This window comes from Rhinopithecus roxellana, chromosome 8, assembly GCF_007565055.1.
Source record: "Rhinopithecus roxellana isolate Shanxi Qingling chromosome 8, ASM756505v1, whole genome shotgun sequence".
In the NCBI taxonomy this organism is placed as follows: Eukaryota; Metazoa; Chordata; class Mammalia; order Primates; family Cercopithecidae; genus Rhinopithecus; species Rhinopithecus roxellana.
In genome coordinates, this window is record NC_044556.1 from 10381833 (window position 1) to 10405842 (window position 24010).

Genomic DNA, 24010 nt, shown 5'->3' on the forward strand with positions numbered 1-24010 from the left:
GCAGAGGGACCCGTAGGGAGGCAGACAAGACGGTCCCTGTCAACATAGCCCCATTCACCCCATTTTTCCTTTTTGTCTGCCATAAACTGGAGCCACTTTGCATCTACCCTTCCCCCAAAGCAAACGGCATCCTCCCACCACCCTGCAGCTGCCCCCCCCCCCCACTGGTCCCCGCTTTCCCGGCGGAGACACCGACGCGAGCCCCTCGCCGAGGGTGAATCACCAGCCAGTCGGAGTTCCCACACTTTATCTCAGTACAGTTATCGCGAGAGTCCCGGGGCCGCGCCGGCGTGCTCTACGCACGCGCAGTCTGTCGCGGGGCCGGCCGGTGGAGCCGTCGGGGCGGGGAAAAAGGCCGCCGCGCCGGCCGAGTGAGGTAGGGTCACACGCAGGCGCACTCGCGCGCCGACAGCTCGTGCACCGTGTGATAGCGGCTGTGCGCGTCGAGGAAGGACACCTCGTCCTCGTAGGCCGTCGGGCGGCAGCAGGGCTGCGCGCGCACCCGCTCCCGCCGCAGGCGCCGCCGCTGGCGCAGGCGTCGCAGCCCGAGGTCGTATACGCGCGCGGCGGCCTCGCAAGCGCCTGCGCAGTAACGGAACAGCACCGTCTCGTCGGATGCGTAGCCCAGGCCCAGCTCGCTCACGCGCACCTCCAGCTCGCGCAGCCCGCACGGCCGCGCCCCAGACCGCGCACGCGCGCGCCGCCGCCGGGGCCCCGCCCGACGGCGCGGACCTGGGGGTCGCCCAGCCCAGGGCGTCAGCTCGCGCAGCTCCACCGCATCCGGGGCGCCCTGCAGCAGTGCACGGTCTGCGAGGGGAGGAAGAGAAAGGAGGCGGGTCAGTGGGTGCAGGGGATGGGAGGGAGCCCCCTACCTTCGCTGTACCCCTGCAAACGAAGAGCCTTGCTGGGACGACAGGCCTGGACGGCTTCTCATCTCACTCCCAGATCCCAAATTTTCACACCCTCTCGCTGAGCTGCTCATGCAGCCTCTCTGGGCGGCACTGGAGGGCACGTACATACACCCCTACGCTGGTCCAGCACCCCTTTCTGAACCCTGAGCCTATATTGGCTGCCCAGAACCTGGTTCATCCTTTCTGAGCCACTTTCCAGCCCGTCTCACCTTGAGCTAAGCTGACCGGGGTCTCTAACTGACCTCCTCTGGGCCCCTCTCTCACCCCATTGCTGCTCCACTCTCCTCATCCTCCATCGCAAATCTACATGGACACCGCCCCTATGCTGGGCTGCCCCAGGACACTGGTGCACCCTCTCTGGGCAGCACGGGGGGGGGGGGGCTGCTTCCCATGCCCCATCCCTCTTTAGTGAGGCTGTCATAGGTCTCTATCTCTAGAGCCCCTTCTTCAGGCCCTGACGTTTGCCCTGAGTTCCTGGGTTTTTCAGACTCCCTCCATCCCCGCTGCCCCACTGTGCAGTGGAGCCTCAGTTTCCCTATCCAAGAAACGAATCAGGGTGGGTTTCTCAGAATGCAGAGGAGCAGCAGGTACTGCAGCCTACTGCGTTCGAGGCCTGTGTGGGGCCCCCACTCCATGGAGTGGCAGCAGCTACTGTCAGGGCCACCCCCATGTGACAGGTGACAAAATGGACCATCCCAAGGTCACATCATTACCAGGTGGCCAAGAGAGACGGGCTTAAAGGACATTCTAACTGCCTACATCGTTCACCCAAGTTTGGCCCAGGTCCAGCCGCCTTCTCCCACACTCGCCAGGAGGTGCCCAAGTCACCGATTCCCAGGGCCTGGCAGCCTAAATTTATTACCCAAGCGCTGGCTCCACCCCCAAACTCCGAAGCCCCAGGAGAGAAGTGCAGACGCTGGAATGACAGGCAGTGCTACTGGCGGATCAGAAGGCAGGGGACTCCCAGCCCCAGAGCAGGTGGCAGTCACGCTTGTGGTTGGGAGAGGAAATCTTGAGTGTAGTCCCCACCTGCTCCCAGGGCTGGTGCACCTGGCTGTCAAAAGAATGAGCCTCTGGGTGGCCCTGGGGAAGGAGGGGCTGTCTCCTGGGGTTTGGTGGGGGAGGAGATGTCTGTTCCCACAGGGGGTCTCAGAAACAAGACAAACCCAGCCTCAGAGCCTGACTCTGCCACTTTCGCCACTGGCAACCTCAGGCCTCAGTTGCCCTGTCTATTCCCTGAAGCTTGCATGATCTCTGTCTTGGCTGGGGCTGAGAGGGTGGGAAGTCGGTGCGGGAGGTGGCCGATGACTGAGCAACCTAGTCCGTGTTCTTTAAGCCATGGAGCAGGACTGGAGTGGCCGGGACTGTGCTGGGGGGTTAGTTAGGGGCACGCCCAACCCTAGAGGGGTGCATCGAAGCAGACATTTGTGGGCTTGCCAGATACAATACAGATGCCCGGCTAAATCTGAATTCCATATAAACAATGAATAATCTCTTTTTTTTTTTTGACACAGAGTCTTGCTCTGTCGCCTAGGCTGGAGTGCAGTGGCGCAATCTCGGCTCACTGCAAGCTCCGCCTCCCGGGTTCACGCCATTCTCCTGCCTCAGCCTCCCAAATGGCTGGGACTACAGGCGCCCGCCACCTTGCCCGGCTAATATTTTTGTAGTTTTAGTAGAGACAGGGTTTCACAGTGTTAGCCAGAATGGTCTTGATCTCCTGACCTCGTGATCCGCCCACCTCGGCCTCCCAAAGTACTGGGATTACAGGTGTGAGCCACCGCGCCCGGCAACAGTGAATAATCTTTTAGGATGTCTGTCCCTGCCTCTCTGCAACGGGGCTGGCTGCTTGCACAGGGGGCTAGAACACAAAGTCCCCAGCCTGAAATTCCACCATGGAGCCTAGAACATGGGGACTTGGGGACTCAGTGGCTGCTCCTTTTTTGCTGTAGGGCAGGCAGGCACCTGTCCATGGGCCCTGACCCTCCCCAGTGCCTGAAATTCCTCCATTCCTGCTTTGTCCCCCTCAAGTCCTGGAGCACTGGCTTTTGGGGCCCCACCCAGGTCTCTGTCCCGATGTCCTAGGAAGGACTTCGTGCCACTTGCAAAGGGAAGTGGTGGGAGGACAGAAGTGGAGCTCGTGCCGGAGGCCACCCTTGTGCATTGTAAGGACAAGAAAAGAGGATTGTGTGGGCTGGCAGGGGCGGGTGCAGACGTGCACGGGGCGTACTCATGGCCCACACCCAAAGGCACTGCACACGCACCCTGCCGGCATCTACGTCTCAGATGCCCACACAGGTGCACGCATGGACATGTGCGTGGGCACAGGGGTCAGGGCCCAGGCACCACCCTCACCCCACAGCACTTGTGGTGGGGCAGGCATTAGGGATTGGTGGGGAGTTGGGCGAGGGTCTTGCCCTCAGGGTGGGCATTTTTTTGTCCCTACAGCAGTGCTTTTGCCCGTGTCTGTGCCCCCAGTCCTGTCTCTCCTCTCTCTCTCTCCAACCCCCCTCACCCCTCCAAATCTCTGGGTCTCTCTTCTGGTTTTTACTCCCGCTCCATCTCCCGCCTCCCCTTGGTCCCTGTCCCCTGGGGCAGATCACTGGGACCTCAGATGCAGCCTCTCTCTCCTCCCACCGCGCCCCCCCGACCGCTGCGCCGCGGGGGCCAACCGGGCGAATGCCCAGGTCTAATCTCCATCTGGCCCCCACAAGACCTCAGGGCAAGCCTAATTCCTTGTGACAGCTAAGCCGAAAGACCCCAGTTCCCAGAAGTCACCCTAGCTCCACCAGGCCATTGGGGGAATTTGCAACCTCCCTCCACCCCATCTTTTTTTAGAAAATGTATTTATTATTATGTTTTGAGACAGAGTCGTGCTCTGTTGCTCAGGCTGGAGTGTAGTGGTGCAATCATAGCTTGCTGCAGCCTTGAACTGTTGGGCTCAAGTGATCCTCCCACCCCAGCCTCCCAAGTAGCTGGAACTACAGGCATGCGCCACCACACCTGGCTAATTTCTAAAGTTTTTTGTAGAGATGGAGGTCTCACTACGTTGCCCGGGCTGGTCATGAACTCCTGGGCTCAAGAGATCCTCCTGTCTCGGCCTCCCAAAGTGCTGGGATTATAGGCAGGAGCCACCATGCCTTGCCCTGAATAATCTTTTAGGATGTCTGTCCTTGCCTCCCTGCAACAGGGCTTGCTGGCCCTATCCTTTTTTTTTTTTTTTTTTTGAGATGGAGTCTCACTCCGTCACCGGGCTGGAGTGCATCGGCGCGATCTCGGCTCACTGCAACCTCCGCTTCCCGGGTTCAAGCAGTTCTCCTGCCTCAGCCTCCCGAGTAGCTGGGATTACAGGCACGTACCACCACGCCCAGCTAATTTTTGTATTTTTAGTAGAGACGGGGTTTCACCATGTTGGTCAGGCGGGTCTCGAACTCCTGACTTCAGGTGATCCGCCCACCTCAAAGTGCTGGGATTACAGGTGTGAGCCACCGCGCCTGGCCGGCTGGCACTATCTTTTAAAAACTTATGACCCCCGCCGCCTCCCACTTCACTGCCTGAAATTCTACCCCTTACGTTGGTGGTATCTGACCCCACACAGAGGAGGAGCTTACACTGGGCCAGGCGGGCAATCCGGGTGTCCAGGGTTCGAGGCAGGCGGCGCAGCGGGACCAGCGCGGGTCCGAGGCGGTGGCTGAGAAGCAGGCCCTCTCGACACATCCAGATGGACAGCACGGAGCTGCAGAGCACTGAGGCCAAGGCCGCCGCCTTCCAGCGCTGCATCCTCAGCCTGCGGGCACGGGATGGTCAGCCGCACGCCCCCTGTCTGTCCCTCCAGCAACGAACAGGCGCAGGGCACTGGGCCAGGACTTAGTGTGGGGCCTCTGACTTTGAACAATGCCTGCCAAATGGTCGATAATCACATGGGAATGGTCCCTCAAGGAACCATTGAACAAGGAAGGGGTTGGGCTCCGTGCCAGGAGTCACAGGGAACGGCCCCCATCTGGGGGTCCCGGAGTGCCTTCCTGAGGAGCCGATGACAGGGTCCAGACTTGAACAAAGGTAGGAGTTGACCAGGCAGAGAAGAACGACATCACAGGCAGGGGACACAGCCAGTGCAAAGGCCCCGAGGCCGGACTGAGTGTGGCGTATCCCAGGAACAGCGAGGAGGCCGGAGAGACTGCAGCTGAGGAGCCAGGGGGAAAAGTGAAAGGAGGAGAGGTCATTTCCGGCAGGTGGCACTGTAGGACAAGGGCGCGGGGAGGGTGGTGTTTAGGATCGTCTGGAGGCAGGAATCCGGGGCTGACACTGTTCCCTACAGGCTAGTGTCCTCCATTGACTCTGCCCCTCTCTGAGCCTGTTTCCCATCCAGATGGATAAGCATGCCCAGAAGTAGTTAGCAATGGGCCAGAGCTGCCCCGGACACTGAGTCCCAGCTCCGGGCTTTTGCACAGACAGGTCTTTCCCTGGAGAACACTTCTTCCCTCCCTCCCCACTCTCACTCCCCTTTCTTTTTAACTTTTTCTCTTTTTCTTTTGGAGATGGAGTCTCGCTCTGTTGCCCAGGCTGGAGTGCAGTGGCACAATCTCAGCTCACCGCCACCTCCACCTTCCGGGTTCAAGTGATTCTCCTGTCTCAGCCTCCCCAGTAGCTGGGATTACAGGCGCCCGCCACCACACCTGGCTAATTTTCGTATTTTTAATAGAGACGGGTTTCACCCTGTTAGCTATGCTGGTCTCAAGCTCCTGACCTCAAGTAATCTGCCCACCTTGGCCTCCCAAAGTGCTGGGATTACAGGCGTGAGCTACCGCACCCAGCCTCCTCTCTTTCTTTCTTTTTTCTCTTTCTTTCCCTTCCTCCCTCCCTCCCTTTCCTTTCCTTTCTTTCCTTTCCCTCCCTTCCTTCCTTCCTTCCTTCCTTCCTCCCTCCCCCCCTCCTTTCCTTCTTACCTTTCTCTCTCTCTCTCTTTCTTTTTCTCTATTTTTGTTTTTTTAGACAGGGTCTTGCTCTGTCGCCCAGGCTGGAATGCAGTGGTGTGATCACGGCTCACTGCAGCCTCCACCTCCTAGGCTCAAGGGATCCTCCCACCTCATCCTCCCTAGTAGCTAGGACTGACTACAGGCGTGAGCCACCATGCCTGGCTAATTTTTAATTTTTTTTTTTAATTTTTGTTTTTTGGTTTAATAGAGAGGGGAGTCTCACAATGTTGCCCAGCCTGGTCTTAAACTCCTGGGCTCAAGCGATCCTCCCACTTTGGCCTCCCAAAGAGCTGGGATTACAGGTATGAGCCACTGTACCTAGCGCCCACCCCCCTTGCAATCTCAGCTTGGAGGGCACCTCCTCCAGGAAGCCTTCTATGACTGCCTACCCTATTCACTTTAACCTCTGGCTGGTGCAGGGGGGCTAGTGGGCCCCCAGGAATGCCCTGAGCTTTCCCCATTCGGGCACTGGGTGCTGTGAGTGCCTGGTGGCATCCTCCTCACTGCATGTAGTCAGTGTTTAATAACTCACATGTACACACCCACCACACCCGACGCTGTCTGGGCTCCTCCCCAGCATCCCATGGCCCCCAGCTCGAGTTTACATTCCCCCTCCTACCTGCCTAGTGTGGGGTGGCAAGGAGTCTGGCGGCCGGCCAGGTGTAAACATTTACACCGAGCGCTGAAAGCCGGGTTGGATATGGGTCAGCGCCTCCGGGCCTGGGCTCGGCTCCTGGGATCCCCAGGTGCCCCCCTGCCGTGCATGCACCTTGTACCTCCAGCTTTATGCGCTGCCCTGCACTGCGCGGAGATTTATTTGCGTGGGATTCGCATTTCATTTGCATGGACTGCGCCCCGTGTGCTGATGCGCAGAAACTCGAACCACCCCTTCTCCACCCCGCTCACCCCCATGGTTGGGGACCACAGGAGCTACACACACCAGACCTTAAGTAACGGGACACATTTATTAAGCACCAGCTGTGTAACAGGCCCGGTGCTGAGCCCACAAGAGAAGCATTACTATCTCCATTTTACAGCTAGGCAAACCGAGGCACAAAATGGGTAGGGGCTTGTCCAAGGGCTAGAAAAGGACGTAGGATTCAAACGCAGGCTCTTTGACATAGCACACACCATACGGGCTGGGCTTGGGAGCAGATACTGTAGTCAGCCTGAGAACTTGCCTCGCCACTATTGCTGGTACTTGAGACTCTTTGGTATTGGTGGTGGTGGTTATTGGTAAGGAATGAGCTCCCCAACATGAAGGCGTCTAAACAAATCCTAGACCAGCCTGGGGAATCTATCTGATGAGAGTGAATTTGCAGGGGAAGTTGATTCTCCCCCAGGGCCAGCCCAGCTGGTTCAGTGGCACAGAATAGGCACTCATAGACATTTGCTGAATGATGAATGAATGAATGAACACAAAGAAGCTAGGCTGGCTGGGTATGGTGGCTCATGTCTGTAGTAATCCCAGCACTTTGGGAGGCTGAGGAGGGCAGATCACCTGAGGTCAGGTGTTCAAGACCAGCCTGGCCAATATGGTGAAACCCCAGCTCTACTACAAATACAAAAATTAGCTGGGTGAGGTGGCGTGCACCTGTAATCCCAGCTACTTGGGAGGCTGAGGCAGGAGAATCACTTGAAACCAGGAGGCAGAGGTTGCAGTGAGCTGAGATTACACCACTGCACTCTAGCCTGGGTGGCAGAGTGAAACACCGTCTCAAAAAAAAAAAAAAAAAAAAAAAAAAAAAAAAAAAAAAAAAAAAAAAAAAAAAAAAAGCTAGGCACTGGGTGGCCCAGATTCTGAATTGGAGGGTCCAGAGTTTCATGTCTGAGTGAATGGATGGATGGATGGGTTTATTGGGAGGATGAAAAAGAGACCACAGTTGAAGTCTCTGGGCTTAGTATACAGTCAGTGCATAATAAACAAGGTGACTATCATGAATGGGCCTAGATTCACTGGGAGTGGGCAGGGCAGGGGGGCCCTCCCTGAGGAGGTGACGCATGCACTAAGACCCAAGTGTAAGAAGTCAGTCATAAGAAAATCTGGGAGCAGGTGTCCCAGGCAGAGGCACTGCCTGTGCAAAGGCCCTGGGGCAGGCCCACCTGGCATGTTTGAGGAACAGTGAGGAGGCTTGTGTGTCTGAGCAGAGTGAGCAGGGGAAGAGAGAGAGGAGGGGAGGTTGGGAAGGGGATGGAGCAGCTCGTGCAGGACATTCCATTCTTGAGGTTTTGTGGAAGCAGTTGGCAGCAGCAGCATTTTGCCAGATGTCAAACCCATCTCCTTCATTCCTTTGTGTGTGTTCTTTTGTTGTTGTTGTTGTTTTTTGAGATGCAGTTTCACTCTGTTGCCCAGGCTGGAGTGCAGTGGTGCAATCTCAGCTCACTGCAACCTCCACCTCCTGGGTTCAAGCGATTCTCCTGCCTCAGCCTCCCAAGTAGCTGGGGCTACAGGAACGTGCCACCATGCCTAAGTAATTTTTGTGTTGGTTTCTGTTGTTGTTGTTTTTGTTTGTTTGTTTTTTGAGTGATCCTCTCGCCTCAGCCTCCCGAGTAGCTGGGACTACAGGCACACGCCACACCACCACACCCAGCTAATTTTTTGTATTTTTAGTAGAGACGGGGTTTCACTGTGTTAGCCAGGATAGTCTTGATCTCCTGACCTTGTGATCCACCCGCCTCGGCCTCCAAAAGCGCTGGGATTATAGGCGTGAGCCACCGCACCCGGCAATTTTTATATTTTTACTGGAGATGAGGTTTCGCCATGTTGACCGGGCTGGTCTTGAACGCCTGACCTCAGGTGATCTGCCCGCCTTGGCATCCCCAAGTGCTGGGATTACATGCGAAAGCCACCACGCCTGGCCATCATCCCCTTTATTCTTAGTGATCACCTACTTTATGTCCAACTCCATTTTACAAACTTAACACAGATAAAGTCATTCCAACCTTACAAGCGTCCTAAGAAGAAGGTAATGTCCTTTTATTTATTTATTTTTTCTTTTTTGAGACAGGATCTCGCTCTGTTGCCCAGGCTGGAGTGCAGTGGTACAATCACAGCGCCCACTGCAGCCTTGACCTACCCAGCTCAGGTGATCCTCCCGTCTCAGCCTCCCAAGTAACTGAGACCACAGGCATGCACCACCACACCCAGCCAATTTTTATTTTTATTTTTTTATTTTTATTTATTTTTGAGACGGAGTTTCACTCTTGTTGCCCAGGCTGGAGTGCAGTGACACAATCTTGGCTCACTGCAACCTCCACCTCCCAGGTTCAATCAAGCAATTCTCCTGCCTCAGCCTCCCAAGTAGCTGGGATTACAGGCATGCACCATCACGCCCGGCTAATTTTTTGTATTTTTAGTAGAGATGGGGTTTCACCATGTTGGTCAGGTTGGTCTCGAACTCCTGACCTCAGGTGATCCACCCGCCTCGGCCTCCCAAAGTGCTGGGATGACAGGCGTGAGACACCGCGCCCAGCCAATTTTTAAACTGCTTGTAGAGACGAGGTCTCATCATGTTGCCCAGGCTGGTCTTGAACTCCTGGGCTCAAGCGAGCCTCCTGCCTTGGCCTCCCAAAGTGCTGGGATTACAGGCGTGAGCCGCTGCACCTGGCTGCAAGTCATACCCTTATCCCCACTGTATGAATGAGAAACAGGCCCAGAGCTGGGAAGTGACCTGTCCGAGGTCATAGAGCCGGCATTTGAATGCTGGTGGTGGGAGGGGGAAGACAGGCAGGAAACCTACCGGGCCCTGGACCTCTCTGGACCCCCTCTACCCTGCTTGTCCACACATTCAAGTCTTAGAGTGGTGTGACTCGGTTTCCCCATTGAACTGGAACAAGCCTTGGGCTGTGGTGGTCTGTTTCTACCAAGGGCCTAGCCCCAGCATGGCCTAGTCACAGGACCCCCCGGAGGCCTTGGAGCTTCAGACTCTCCCCACCTAGAGCTCTGGTGGAGGCCAGGAAATTGGTGGGCCGTCGGTGGAGGGGGCCCAGCAGGCAGGGCTGATTAGCAGCCATGAACAATGGGCCTCTCTGTTCTCGGGGGTCACCTAACTGGTTTGTCTCTGGCACGGACGCGACCAGGTGGGGGTGATGTGGGTGTGGCGGAGGGCATGGGGAGGGGGCTGGGTGTGCACAATGTGTGTGCCTGTGTCCCGGAGGCCCTAGCCTGGGGAGGCGTCTGTACCTGTGCATCTGCACAGACACACACTTGTAGGTACAGGAGTGCCCACTGTCATTTGCAGTCTAGCCCAGGTCATCATCTGCGCCCTGAGACCCCTCATCCTGGCCACACACACGGGGGTACACAGGTGAACCCGCTGCCAGCACCCACAGCTACCAGAGCCCAGGAGTTTGAGACCAGCCTGGGCAACATAGGGAGATCCCCTATCTCACACAGCACACCTGTAGGCTTACACTTGTGTGCCCACTCACACTCATTCACACCCAGCCTTCTCATTCACACCTAGTCTTCTCACTCATTCACACCCAACCATCTCATTCTCACCCAGCCATCTCACTCATTCACACCCAGTCTTCTCACTCATTCACACCCAGCCATCTCACTCATTCACACCCAGCCATCTCACTCATTCACACCCAGCCATCACTCATTCACACCGTCTTCTCATTCACACCCATCTCATTCACACCCAGCCATCTCACTCATTTACACCCAGTCTTCTCACTCATTCACACCCAGCCATCTCACTCATTCACACCCAGCCATCTCACTCATTCACACCCAGCCATCTCACTTATTCACACCGTCTTCTCACTCATTCACACCCAGACATCTCATTCACACCAAGCCATCTCATGTCCTCACACTGAGGTTCTTTCATACTCGTGCACATGCACTCCCACACACACACACTGCCCACGCACACACGATCACACGTGCTCAAGTATTCTCACTTGAGCACACTTGCATGCTCAGACGCTCCCATATTTGGCTGGGTGCGGTCGCTCACACCTGTAATCCCAGCACTTTGGGAGGCTGAGGTGGGTGGATCACCTGAGGTCAGGAGTTCAAGACCAGCCTGGCCAACATGGTGAAACCCTGTCTCTACTAAAAATACAAAAATTAGCCGGGCGTGGTGGGGGGGCGCCTGTAATCTCAGCTACTCGGGAGGCTGAGGCAGGAGAATCACCTGAACCTGGGAGGTGGAGGTTGCAGTGAGCCAAGATCTCACCACTGCACTCCAGCCTGGGTGACAGAGCGAGACTCCATCTCAAAAAAGAAAAAAAATTAGCCGAGCATGGCAGTGCGCGCCTGTAATCCCAGCTACTCGGGAGGCGGAGGCAGGAGAATCGCTTGAACCCGGGAGGCAGAGGCTGTGGTGAGCTGAGATCGCACCACTGCACTCCAGCCTGGATGACAGAGTGAGACTCCGTCTTGAAATGAAACAAAACAAAACACTCCCACATTCAGTGTTTTCACACTTCCACACACAAACAGGGTTACACGCACATCCCAGGGTGTTTTCACACTCAGACACACACTTGGATTTTTCCACACGCATTCAAACACAATCACACATTTGACCACGATGACACTCACACACTTGCCTGCCTGCCTGCCTGTCTTCTCTTTTTCTTTTTCTTTCTCTTTCTCTCTCTCTCCCTCCCTTCCTTCCTTTCTCTCTCTCCTCTCCTTCCTTCCTTTTCTCTTTTTCTTTCTCTCCCTCCCTTCCTTCCTCTCTCTCTTTCTCTCCCTCTCTCCGTCCCTTCCTTCCTTTTCTTTCTTTCTCTTTTTCTTTCTCCCCCTCTCTCCCTCCCTCCCTTCCTTCCTTTCTCTCTCTCTTTCCTTTCCTTCCTTCCTTTTCTCTGTCTTTCCCTCCCTCCCTCCTCTTTCCCTCCCTTCCTCCATCTTTCCCTCCCTCCCTCCCTCCTTCCCTCCCCCCTCCTTCCCTCTTTCCCTCCCTCCCTCCTTCCCTCCCCCCCTCCTTCCCTCTTTCCCTCCCTCCCTCCCTCCTTCCCTCCATCCCTCCTTCCCTCTCTCTCTCTTTCTTTCTTTGACAGAACCTTGCTGTGTTGCCCAGGCTGGAGTGCAGTGGTGCAACCTCGGCTCACTGAAACCTCTGAGTCCTGGGCTCAAGTGATCCTCTTGCCTCAGCCTCCCAAGTAGCTGGGTGTACACCACCATGCCTGGCTATATTTGTGTGTGTGTGTGGGGGTGTGTGTATATATATAGTTTTTTTTTTTTTTCTTTTTTCTTTTGTAGAAACGGGGTTTCACTGTGTTGCTCAGGCAGGTCTTGAACTCTTGGCCTCAAGCAATCCTCCCGCTTCAACCTCCCAAAGCACTGGGATTACAGGTGTGATCCGCTGTACCCAGCCAGTATTTTCATACTTACACCCAAACATGATCCCATGTACACTCAGATGTTTCCAGGCTCACATATTCTAACACAATCACACCCACACACCAGAACACCGCCATATGAATGCCCTAGTGTGTTCTCACACTCACATTTGAATACATCACGCTTACACGCTAGGGCGTTTTCACAGTCACACTCAAACATGACCCACTCACACCCTTGGATGCTTCCACCTTCATTCAAAACACTATCACTGACGAGGCAAGGTGGCTCATGCCTTTGATCCCAGCGCTTTAGGAGGCCAAGGCAGGAGGATTGCTTGAGGCCAGGAGTTTGAGACCAACCTGGGCAATATAGGGAGACCCTGTCTGAGAAAAGAAAAGAAAGACAAGGCCGGACATGGTGGCTCACGCCTGTAATCCCAGCACTTTGGGAGGCTGAGGCAGGCAGATCATTTGAGGTCAGGAGTTTGAGACCAGCCTGACCAACATGGTGAAACCTCATCTCTACTAAAAATACAAAAAAAAAAAGAAAAAAAAAATTAGCTGGGCGGGGTGGCAGATGCCTGTCATCCCAGCTACTCAGGAGGCTGAAGCAGGAGAATCACTTGAACCTGGGAGGCGGAGGTTGCAGTGAGCTGAGATTGCACCACCACACTCCAGCCTGGGCGACAGGGTGAGACTCCATTGCAAAAAGAAAAAAATAAAAGAAGATGAGAAGAGAAAAGACAAAAAGAGTCAAGGTCATGAAGGATAAGGACAGATGGAGAAGGAGTCTCAGATTGGAGGGGCCAAAGGAAAGGGCATCGCTAAATGTCATCTGGGATCTTGGATGGACCCTGGGGCAGAGAGAGGACGTTAGCAGAAATACTGGTGAAACAGCCAGGCTCAGTGGCTCACGCCTATAATCCCAGCACTTTGGGAGGCTGAGGCGGGGAATTCACCTCAGCCCAGTTCGATACCAGCCTGGACAATACAGTAAGACCCCGTCTCTACAAAAATAGAAAATAGGCCAGGCGTGGTGGCTCAAGCCTGTAATCCCAGCATTTTGGGAGGCCGAGATGGGCGGATCACGAGGTCAGGAGATCGAGACCATCCTGGCTAACACGGTGAAACCCCGTCTCTACTAAAAAAATACAAAAAAACTAGTCGGGCACGGTGGTGGGCGCCTGTAGTCCCAGCTACTCGGGAGGCTGAGGCAGGAGAATGGCGTAAACCCGGGAGGCAGAGCTTGCAGTGAGCTGAGATCCGGCCACTGCACTCCAGCCTGGGCAACAGAGCGAGACTCTGTCTCAAAAAAAAAAAAAGAAAAGAAAAGAAAATAATAAACTTTTAAAAGACACCATTGGCCAGGCACAGCAGCTCACGCCTGTAATCCCAGCACTTTGGGAGGCTGAGGCAGGCGGATCTGGAGGTCAGAAATTCGAGACCAGCCTGGTCAATATGGTGAAACCCCATCTCTACTAAAACTGCAAAAATTAGCCGGGTATGGTAGTGCACGCCTGTAATCCCAGCTATTAGGGAGAGTAAGTGAGGCAGGAGAATTGCTTGAACCCAAGGGGTGGAGGTTGCAGTGAGCCAAGATCGTGCCACTGCACTCCAGCCTGGGTGACAGACCAAGACTTCGTCTCAAAAAAAAAAAAAAAATCACACTCACACACTTGGGTGCTTTCACACTTGTGCTGAAACGTTATATCCACGTGCTGGTGTTTGCATACTCACACACTTGAACAATCCCACAGTCGTCTCACACTAGGGTGTTTTCACACTCACACTCAGGTATGATCCCACTCACACACACTGAGGTTTTCCCCACTCACACGTGGTATGCTGGTCTCACAGAGACACACACTTGTAGGTACAAGAGCATCCATTGTCATTTGTGCTCTGGCCAAGGTCCCCAAGACCCCTCCTCCTGGCCCCCGCCACACACACGCAGGGGTGCACAGGTGAACACGCCACCAACTCCCACAGCTGCAAACATTCCAGGGGGCACAGACACAGTGGGCAGAGAGCGAGAGGAAGGGAAGCAGAGGGGGCCGGGGGACTCAGGAGGGAATGGCCCCACCCTGACCACCGCCCACGTCCACCCCGCGGGGATCTCGGGTGGTGTCTACACTGCCTGTGCAGGGCCTGGCCAGAGGTCCCTTCCCAGTCCTGAAGAAAACGTAGAGATCCTGAAGAACCTGCATTGTCTGGCGGGAGGGAAGCCTCCTTCCTTCCTTGGTGGAGGGGGCGGTCCGTAGCAGTGTGAGTTGCAGCAAGAAGGACCTAGGACAGACCTCCACTTCTAGCTGGAGGCCACAGAATCCCCAGAGCTGGGGAAGGAAGGGGAAAGAAGGGAAGGGGAAAGAAGGGAAATGGACTCAGAGAGAAGCAATGAGCAACTCAATGTCACACAGCTACGCAGGCCCTTCCAATCAATCCAAGCAACAGACAGCCGGAGCAAGGGTGTGTGTTTCTGGCACCTTCCTTGGTGATGCCAGGAAATGTTGCTCATTTCTTTATGCACAACCAACGCCCTGGCACCCCCACCCCTCTTCCCACCGAACTTCCCAGGGGACACCTGCCGGGCACACCCAGTCCCAGGGATAAAAGCCTCTGTCCTACAGAACTCCCAGTCTCAAAGAGTGGCACCTGAGAGAGGAAGAAGGGGAGGACCTCTCTCCAGGTAGGCATCTCTTCTAATCTTGGGGAGGCCCGGAATTGGGGTCTATCTTAATTTGGCAAACTCCTACTCTACCCTGAAAGCCCTAGCTCCTACAGCCCCTCCACCAGAAACCCTTCCCTGCTACCCATCTCGGCCACCCCCAAGCCATGGGTCCCTTCCTCTTGCCTAGCCCTGTGAGCATGGTGTCTGTGCCCATGACTGTCTTTGCTGGATGGGAGTTTCTAGAGGGACATCTTGGGTTAAGTGTTTGCAGGGCATGGGGCTAACTTCGAGCATTCAGTTTACAGAGGCGTGAGCCTGCTGCAGGTCCCAAGTCTGCACAATTTTGCCTGTGGGGGTGCTGCCCTGCACACACTTCTCCTTCCTCTCCACTTCACTCCTGGTCCTCCTGTCACTGAGTTTCTCCTTTTTTTTTTTTTTTTTTTTGAGACAGAGTCTGGCTCTGTTGCCCAGACTGGAGTGCAATGGTGCTATCTCAGTTCACTGCAACCTCTGCTTCCCAGGTTCAAGCCATTCTCCTGCCTCAGCCTCCCAAGTAGCTAGGACTACAGGTGCCTGTCACCACGCCTGGCTAATTTTTGTTTTTTTCTTTTGAGACGGAGTCTCACTCTCTCACACAGGTTGGAGTTCAGTAGCGTGATCTCGGTTCACTGCAACCTCTGGCTTCCGGGTTCAAGCGATTCTCCTGTCTCAGCCTCGAGGGTAGCTGGGATTACAGGTGTGTGCCACCATGCCTAGCTAACTTTTATACTTTTTAGTAGAGACAGGGTTTCACCATGGTGGCCAGGCTGGTCTCAAACTCCTCACCTCAGGTGATCCGCCCACCTCAGCCTCCCAGAAGTACTGGAATTATAGGCTTGAACCATTGTGCCCAGCCCCCATCTGTTTTTTTTTAGAATAAAAAAAAAGTTTTTTTTTTAATAGAGACAGTCTCGCCATCTTGCCCAGGCTGGTCTCGAACTCCTGGCCTCAAGTGATCCTCCCATCTTTGCCTCCCAAAGTGCCGTGATTACAGGTGTGAGCCACCATGCCTGACCTCCCATCTTCAATAGGGCATGAAGGGTGCCACCCAGCACTATGGGAAAGCCAGGGAGGACCTGGAAGAGCTTGACCAAGTGGCTCTTGGGCTCTTGCCACTGCTCATGGGCAGAGGATGCCAGGCTGTGAAGCCAGCACATGCCAGTGAGGAAGTGCCTGTGTGTGTGAACGCCGCAGCATACACGTGCTTGTGCGCCTGTGCCTCTGTTTTCCCCAAGTGCTGACAGCTTGAGGGCTCACAGCTGGGCCTGTTCCTAGGGCAGCCTCCTGGTCTCCTGTTCCTAGATGGCCTCTGGAAGTTCCCTGAGGTTCCACTGATGGGGAAACTGAGGCCCCCATGAGGGGCAAGACTTGGCCAGGGGTCTGGGCCTCTCGAGGCAAGACTCAGTGATTCTGCAACACACAAAACAAATTCCACAGCCCACAAAAATGTGCCCCCTCCCTCAGAGGGCCCCAGGGCCTGGGCCCACCCCATGGGGGGATGAGGCGGCCAGGACAGCCGAGAGCTGGCAACACACATCTGGGGGCAAACCAGGAACATCTGGTGAGCACAGCTGGTTCCGATGCTGCATCTGAGGGGGCCAGAGGCCAACCTAGGGGGCGGCTTTTTGTGTCGGGTGGTGCCAGGGGAAGAGGTCCAGCACAGAAACTGAGTGCTGCCCAACTGCTAGAACTATCGCTGGCTCCCTGCTACCCTGGACATCAAGTCCCGGCCCATGAGCTTGTCTTGAGGGACTCTGGGTCTGTCTTTGCCAAACTGAAGCTGAGGGCTAGATGGTCAGGAATAGTGGTTTCTAGGGAGGAGTATGGTGGCTCCTTTGTGATCATACTAGTGGTAAAATAATAATAATAATAACTGGGCCGGATGTGGGGGCTCACGCCTGTAATCCCAGCACTTTGGGAGGCTGAGGCAGGTGGATCAGGAGATCAAGACCATCCTGGCTAACACAGTGAAACCCCGTCTCTACTAAAAATACAAAAAAATTAGCCGGGCGTGGTGATGGGCGCCTGTAGTCCAAGCTACTTGGGAGGCTGAGGCAGGAGAATGGCGTGAACCCAAGAGGCGGAGCTTGCAGTGGGCTGAGACTGTGCCACTGCACTCCAGCCTGGGCGACAGGGGGAGACTCTGTCTCAAAAAGTAAAAAAATAAAAAAAAAATAACAATAATAATAACTGGGCCAGGTGTGGTGGCTCATGCCTGTATTCCCAGCACTTTGGGAGGCCAAGGCGGGCAGATCATTTGAGACCAGGAGTTCGAGACCAGCCTGGCCAACATGGTGATACTCCATCTCTACTGAAAATATAAAAAAAAAAAAAGAAAAAACTAGCCAGGTGTGGTGGTGCACTCCACCAGTCCCAGCTATTCGGGAAGCTGAGGCAGGAGAATCACTTGATCACGGAGGTTGCGGTGAGCCAAGATCGCTCCAAAGCACTCCAGCCTGGGCGACAGGGCGAGATTTTGTCTCTAATAATAATAATGATAATAATAATAACTGAAACTAACATTCATGAACAACACTATTAGTGCCATTCGAAGCACTTTACATGTAGTAACTTGTACCGAGGTATGGACTATTTTATCACAGTTTGGTAGGCAGGAAAACAGAAGTCCAGAGAAGTGAAGTAACTTGCTCAAACAACTTAAGTGGTTGAACTGGGATTTGAACACAGGTGGTCAGCAAACTCCTACTCATTCCTCAAAGACTCACTTCCAACACTCCTCCCTGCATATCCTTTTTTCTTTTATTATCCAATCAATGGCTGCATAACCTCTATTTTTTTTTTTTTTTCAAGACAAAAGTCTCGCTTTGGAATGCAGTGGCATGATCTTGGCTCACTGCAACCTCCACCTCTGAGGTTCAAGCGATTCTCCTGCCTCAGCCTCCCGAGTAGCTGGGACTACAGGCGTGCACCACCATGCCCAGCTAATTTTTTTGTACTTTTAGTAGAGATGGGGTTTCAACATGTTGGCCAGGCTGGTCTTGAACTCCTGACCTCAAGTGATCCTCCTGCCTCAGCCTCCCAAAGTGCTGAGATTACAGGTGTGAGCCACCACGCCCCGCCAATAACCTAGATATTATTTTTCTTTTTTTTTTTTTTTTTTTTGAGACGGAGTCTCGCTCTATTGCCAGGCTGGAGTGCAGTGGAGCGATCTCAGCTCAGTGCAACCTGCGCCTCCTGGGTTCAAGCGATTCTCCTGTCTCAGCCTCCCAAGTAGCTGGGATTACAGGCATGCACCACCATGTCCAGCTAATTTTTCTGTTTTTAGTAGAGACGGGGTTTCACCATGTTGGCCAGGACGGTCTCGATCTCCTGACCTCATGATCCGCTCACCTCGGCCTCCCAAAGTGCTGGGATTACAGGCGTGAGCCACCACGCCCGGCCATAACCTCCATATTCTTAACCACGTGCTTTCTGACCTGTCTGACAACAACAATAACACCACCAATAATAGCAACACCCATCAGTGTTGGCTGTTCCATTTATTGAAAGGCAGACACTGTGACGACTATCTTTCCCTACATTTAATTCTCCCACATTTCCTGAAAAACATGCTATTATTACTAGCCCTGTTTTCCACGTGGGGAGACTGAGGTGCAGAGAAGTAGCTTGTTCAAGGGCACACAGCAAGCAAGTGGCTGAGGCCAGTCGTGGTGGCTCACGCCTATAATCACAGCATTTTGGGAGGCCAAGGCGGGAGGACGGCTTGAGGCCAGGAGTTCAACACAAGCCTGGGCAACATAGCGAGACCCTGTCTTTACAAAAGAAAAAACAAAATGTTTTTAATTAAAAGTATTAAGTGTCTGAGCTGGGATTGGAACCTGGATCCAACTCCAAACTTGTTCTTTCCCGGAGTCTACAACTACTGCCTGGGAACCTCCTGGCCTGTGTTAACAAGAGGAGAGGTGAGAGAGGGGCTTAGGCCCTGCTGTTGGAGAGAACAGTGGCGCTGAGACCCAGGGAGGTACGAGATTTTCTTAAAGACACAGAGCAGAGCAGACCCAGCAAGTAAAAGGCCCTAATGGCAGAAAGTCCTGAGTGCCAGGCTGGGTTCTGCCTCCAGCACAGGAATTAACCTGACAAACACTTATTGAGCACCTACTGTGTGCCAGGGCCTGGCTGGGGACCAGGGACTCGGTGGTAACCAAGGCTACCCTGGGCCCCTCCCTGAAAAACTCACCATCCAGTCAAGGAAGCAGATAATAAACATGAAATAAACAAGGTAATTAGATGTCAAGAGCATGAAAACAACAACAACGGCCGGGCGCGGTGGCTCAAGCCTGTAATCCCAGCACTTTGGGAGGCCGAGGCGGGCGGATCACGAGGTCAGGAGATCAAGACCATCCTGGCTAACATGGTGAAACCCTGTCTCTACTAAAAATACAAAAAACTAGCCGGGCGTGGTGGCGGACGCCTGTAGTCCCAGCTACTCAGAGGCTGAGGCGGGAGAATGGCGTGAACCCAGGAGGCGGAGCTTGCAGTGAGCCGAGATTGCGCCACTGCACTCCAGCCTGGGCAACAGAGCGAGACTCCGTCTCAAAAAAAAAAAAAAAAAAAAGAAAACAACAACAACAAACCAGGATGGGGCTGGGCGCAGAGTGCCTCATGCCTGGAATCCCAGCACTTTGGGAGGCTGAGGCGGGAGGATCACTTGAGCCCAGGATTTTTAGACCAGCCTGGGCAACATAGTGAGATCCCATCTCTACAAAAAAAAATTTTAAATTAGCTGGGCATGGTGTCATGCACCTGTAGTCCCAGCTACTTGGGAAGCTGACACAAGAGGATCACTTAAGTCCAGGAGGTGGAGGCTGCAATGAGCTATGATTGCGCCACTACACTCTAGTCTGGGCGACAGAGCAACACCCTGTCTCAGGAAAAAGAAAAAAACTCAGGATGAACCCATAGTGACTAGAGGCTGCTTCTAGACTGGGGAGTCAAGGAGGGCTTCTCAGAGGAGGAAGCATTTGAGCTGACACCTGGATGACAGTAAAGAATCCAACATTGAAGAGCTGGAAAGAATGTTCCAGGCAGAGAGAGCTGCACGTATAAAGGCTTGGAGGCAGGACCGTGCCTGTTCGAGATGACCAGTGTGGCTGGAGCTCTAGAAGCCAGGGGACAGCACAGGGAGATGAGGTGGGAAGTAACGAGGGCCCTGTGGCCTGCAGGGTCAGTGTCCCGCAGTCCCCCACCGGCGCCTGAAGCTCTCTCTTCCTGCACCCGCCACCCAGCTGCATCTGGGGAGGGAGGCTGGGGAGCGTGTATGTGCCAGCTTCTTAGGCCCAGCGTTTCTGGCCCTGGCTGTATGTGGTTGGGCTATATAGTTGCTGCCTTGACCACACCAGGCTCTTGGGGCTGGCCAGACTGGCCTCGAAGGCATCTGGAGCTGGCAGGAGGGGGGGTCCCCGGAGTGGGATGACAGGATCAGCCTAATGAGGCCTGGCATGGCTAAGCAGCTGGCACAGGGCCCAGCAGGTGGCTTGAGCGGCATGGGTCCTCCGGAGCGGCCAGGACACCACAAGACGCTGGCCATCTGATGGAAAGGGAAACTGAGGCACAGATCCCAGATGAAGGTTAAACCCTAACACTGGGTGAGACTGGGAACCACTCCTCAGTTTCCCAGGAAACAGGTCAGCTCAATCATCTTTTTTCTTTTGAGACAGGGTGACAGAGTCACCCAGGCTGTCACCCAGGCTGGAGTGCAGTGGCGCAATCTCAGCTCACAGCAGCCTCGACCTCCTGGGCTCAAGAAATCCTCCCACTCCAGCTTCCCAAGTAGCTGGGACCAGAGGGGGACGCCACCACACCCGGCTAATTTTTGTATTTTTGGTAGAGATGGGGTCTCGCTATGTTGCCCAGGTTAGTCTGAAACTCCTTGGCTCAAGGGATTCACGTGCCTTGGCCTCCCAAAGTGTTGGGATTACAGGGATGAGCCACTGCACCCAGTCATCATCTTTTCCATCTCCTCAAATTCAAATTTTGCCTTGGGTCGTGACACACTGCACTATTTAAGAACAAACAGTGCCCTCTCTCTGGGCCTCAGTGTCCCCACTTGGGAAGTGGCAGCCACATGCTGCAAGCTGGGCCCACTGTCTGATTTCTTCCAGGGCTTGCCCGAAGCCTGATTTCATTTGGATCTGACAGGGAGACCCCTCCATTCCACCATCATCATCTCTGAGAGACCCTTCCTGCAGACATGCTCCATTCACGTCCACTCCCTATTCAGCCTTCCTTCAAGGCCATTATAAGCCCTGCAAGTGCAAGGCTGGTTTGGGAGCCTCCTGTCATCTCCAACCCCAACCCCTAACCACCACCTCCACCTTGAGGCCCCAGAGCCTCTGCCTCACCTTGAAGGACCAGGGAGATGCATCAGTGAGGAAACCCACAGCCCCCAGCAAAGATAGCCCAGCCCAGTGACTCCAGATACATTAACAGCTTGCGCCTCTCCAATCTGTGTATTTAGCCCCTACCTCCAGGGATACAACCTTGAGTTCCCCAGCCCAGTTCTTCCTCTGCCAACCTTCTAGAACAGTCTCTCCCACACTCACCAAGGCCCCTTGACTATTCCATGCCTCCAGATCATTGCATGCACAATTCCCGCCTCCTGGAATGCTTTTTTTCCCACTTAGAAAACTCCTATTCATCCTTCACAGCCCCACCTCTGAGGCCCCTCCTCCAGGAAGTCTTCTCTGACCCTCCTACCCTGAGGTAGAGCCCTCCATCCCCACACTGAGCTTCCCCAGCCCTGTGTCCCTGGGTCTAAATCTGACTCCCTTGAAGGACAGCACCCAACAACTCTGACACCAGTCAACCACGCCGTTGCCACGGACACACATTTGTCAAAACAATCTTTTGATTGTGTTAAGCCCGGTTGCAAAATTTTTGAGTCCCTTCTGTCCGACTCTTAAAAGCTGTATCCTGTGTTCACTCCCTGAAAGCTGGGGCCTGAAACCCGAGGGGGCCAGTGCTGATGGGGGAATTTCAGATGCAGTACCCAGTTGAAGAGGGGAATGTTTTATTTTCTTCCCTGCACCCCTAGAAGAAGCTTTTTGCAGCTCCCTGGGGGTGGAGTGGCTTCGGAGCTGTGAACCTCGGGAGTCTTAGGATGAAGGGAGGAGGGAGGGGTGTCCAAAGGGCCCCAAGGCAAGAAGCTGGGGGTGGGAGAAGCTGGCAGTGTGGGTGGGATTCTGCCCCACACTGACATCCTCTGAGGCTGGTCACACCCCAGCCAGGCTTCCTCAGCCCGGGGCACTCAGAGACAGACAAAGAGGGCCATGGAACAGGGACAAGGATGTAGAGAACAGGGAAAGGGCAGGGGAGACAGCAGGAGGGAGGAAAGTCAGGGGTCTGGCCTCCTGCAATCCCCTGCTTTAAGCCCCTGGCCCTGCTCCCCAGATCTGAACCAATGACCAGCCCTGCAGGTAACCACAGGCCTGTGGACAGGACGGATGCGTTCTGGGGAGGGGGCAGTGGTGGCATTCACCCTGGGAGAGCCATTTCTTTCTCCAGCACACCCCCCTCCCCACCAATCTGTCTGCAGCCCCCTTGGGCCTAATGACTCCTAATCAACAAACCACCTCCTGGGACAATTCGGGGATATCCCCGTGCAGGAGACACCTTTTATAAAAAGCAGGAAAGGCAGGCACAGCCTCCCCCCACTTCAAATCCAGGCTTTGCCCTTAAGAGACCCCCCCCCCCACTCCAAAGGGTTTCACGCCCTCTGGTGGCCGAACGGGCTGCTCCAGGAGACCAGAGGGCCCGGCCCTCACCGGAGGACACCGTGTCCCCGGCGGCGGCGGCGGCGAGCAGGGAACGCGCCACTGACAGATGTTTACTTCTGCGCGCAGCTGGGCCGCGACGGCAGCCCCCGGCCCGGGCTCTGCGGGATCCGGAAGCCCCCCAACGGCCCCTTGGAGACCACATGGCTAAAGGGATGGCTGGGTCTCGCCCTCCTAGAGGCTGAGGAGGGGATTCTGGGGAGGGTACTGTGCCTTCCTCAGATGCACACTTGGAGGTCTTGGGAGGCAGGGTTGCGCCCGTCCCGTCGGACAAGGACACCGCTGCCGGATTCGGGCTTGGAGAGCCGCTTAGGATCTAGCTCCACATGCCCGCCCCTCCCCACGCGCTGACCTGTCGCCCCCTGACCCCACCCTCATATACCCGTTGGCTCTGCTGCAGGAGGGAATCCCTTGGTCTATTCGGAGTCCTCAGCACCCTCCATGCCCCGTCCATGGGGCGCGTCGTCCCGGTCGTACCCTGTTACCCCCCACCTGCCCCGCCTGCCCCTTGCTTACCTGCTGTGGGCGCCGGACTACCCGTCAGTGGCGGCCGCGCCGGCCCCAGCCCCTGCCCCTGCCGCCGCGACCGCCATCCGGGCCGCCTGGGCCCGCGGTGCCCGGGGGGGCCCGGGCCGGAGGGGGCGGCCGCGGGCGGGGTGCGGCGCGGGCCGGCCCATGGGGCCCCCCCGGGCTCGCTTAGCCGCGGGCTGCGGCCATCCCGGCCCGGCGGGGGCTGGGGCTGGGGGTGGGTGCCCTGGACGGCTGGAGGCTCGGAGGGCGCGGGGCGCGGGGGCGCACGGACGGCACGAGCGGCCTCGGAGCCCAGCGCGGGGCTCCTGGGCCGCGGCGCGAGGGACCTGGGCGCTCGGAGCGGCTCCACGGCGCGCTCTCCCGCCGCCTCCGCCGCTCCCGCCGCGGACGGCTCGGCCGGCGCGGGGCCGGGGGCGGGGCCGGGGGCGGGGCTGGGGGCGGTGGCTCGGGTTTCCCCAGCCCTCCCCGCCCTCCCCGTCCCCGCCGGAGGGGGACCGGAGGAGCACAGGTGGCAGAGGCGCGGCAACCAACCACAGAGCCCACCTTAGACGGCTTTCTCCCCCGGCCCCGGGGACCCCGACGGCGCCCCTTTGGGAAAGCCGGGACCCCAAGACAGCCCCTCCGAAAGTGTCTAAGAGTCGCAGCTGTCCCGACGCCAGTGCCTGTGGCTCTCGGCGCCCCCTACATTCTATCGAGGATCTGACCTCTCTGCCAGACCTCCCAAACCGGTCCCGTGTCCCCTTCCGGAGAACGAGGTGCCAAGAAGTCCCTTCACTAAGGATGCCCCTG

The 24010-nt window shown here is 55.6% G+C and overlaps 1 protein-coding gene across 2 annotated transcripts; it reads right to left on the reverse strand.

The window, feature by feature from the left end:
* Nucleotides 1-233: 233 nt before the first annotated feature.
* On the reverse strand, nucleotides 234-23625 carry NRTN (neurturin). 2 transcript variants are annotated; one of them, XM_030935127.1, is made up of 3 exons: nucleotides 23207-23625; nucleotides 4520-4695; nucleotides 234-807 (listed from the first exon to the last, which is right to left on the reverse strand). In XM_030935127.1, exons 2-3 carry the CDS (start codon nucleotides 4686-4688, stop codon nucleotides 383-385), a joined length of 594 nt encoding a protein of 197 aa, XP_030790987.1. In that variant the 5' UTR covers nucleotides 4689-4695; nucleotides 23207-23625; the 3' UTR covers nucleotides 234-382. The 2 variants fall into 2 exon arrangements, with proteins under 2 accessions (XP_030790987.1, XP_030790986.1); XM_030935126.1 differs by having other exon boundaries at nucleotides 4520-5091.
* Between the last annotated feature and the right edge of the window lie 385 nt (nucleotides 23626-24010).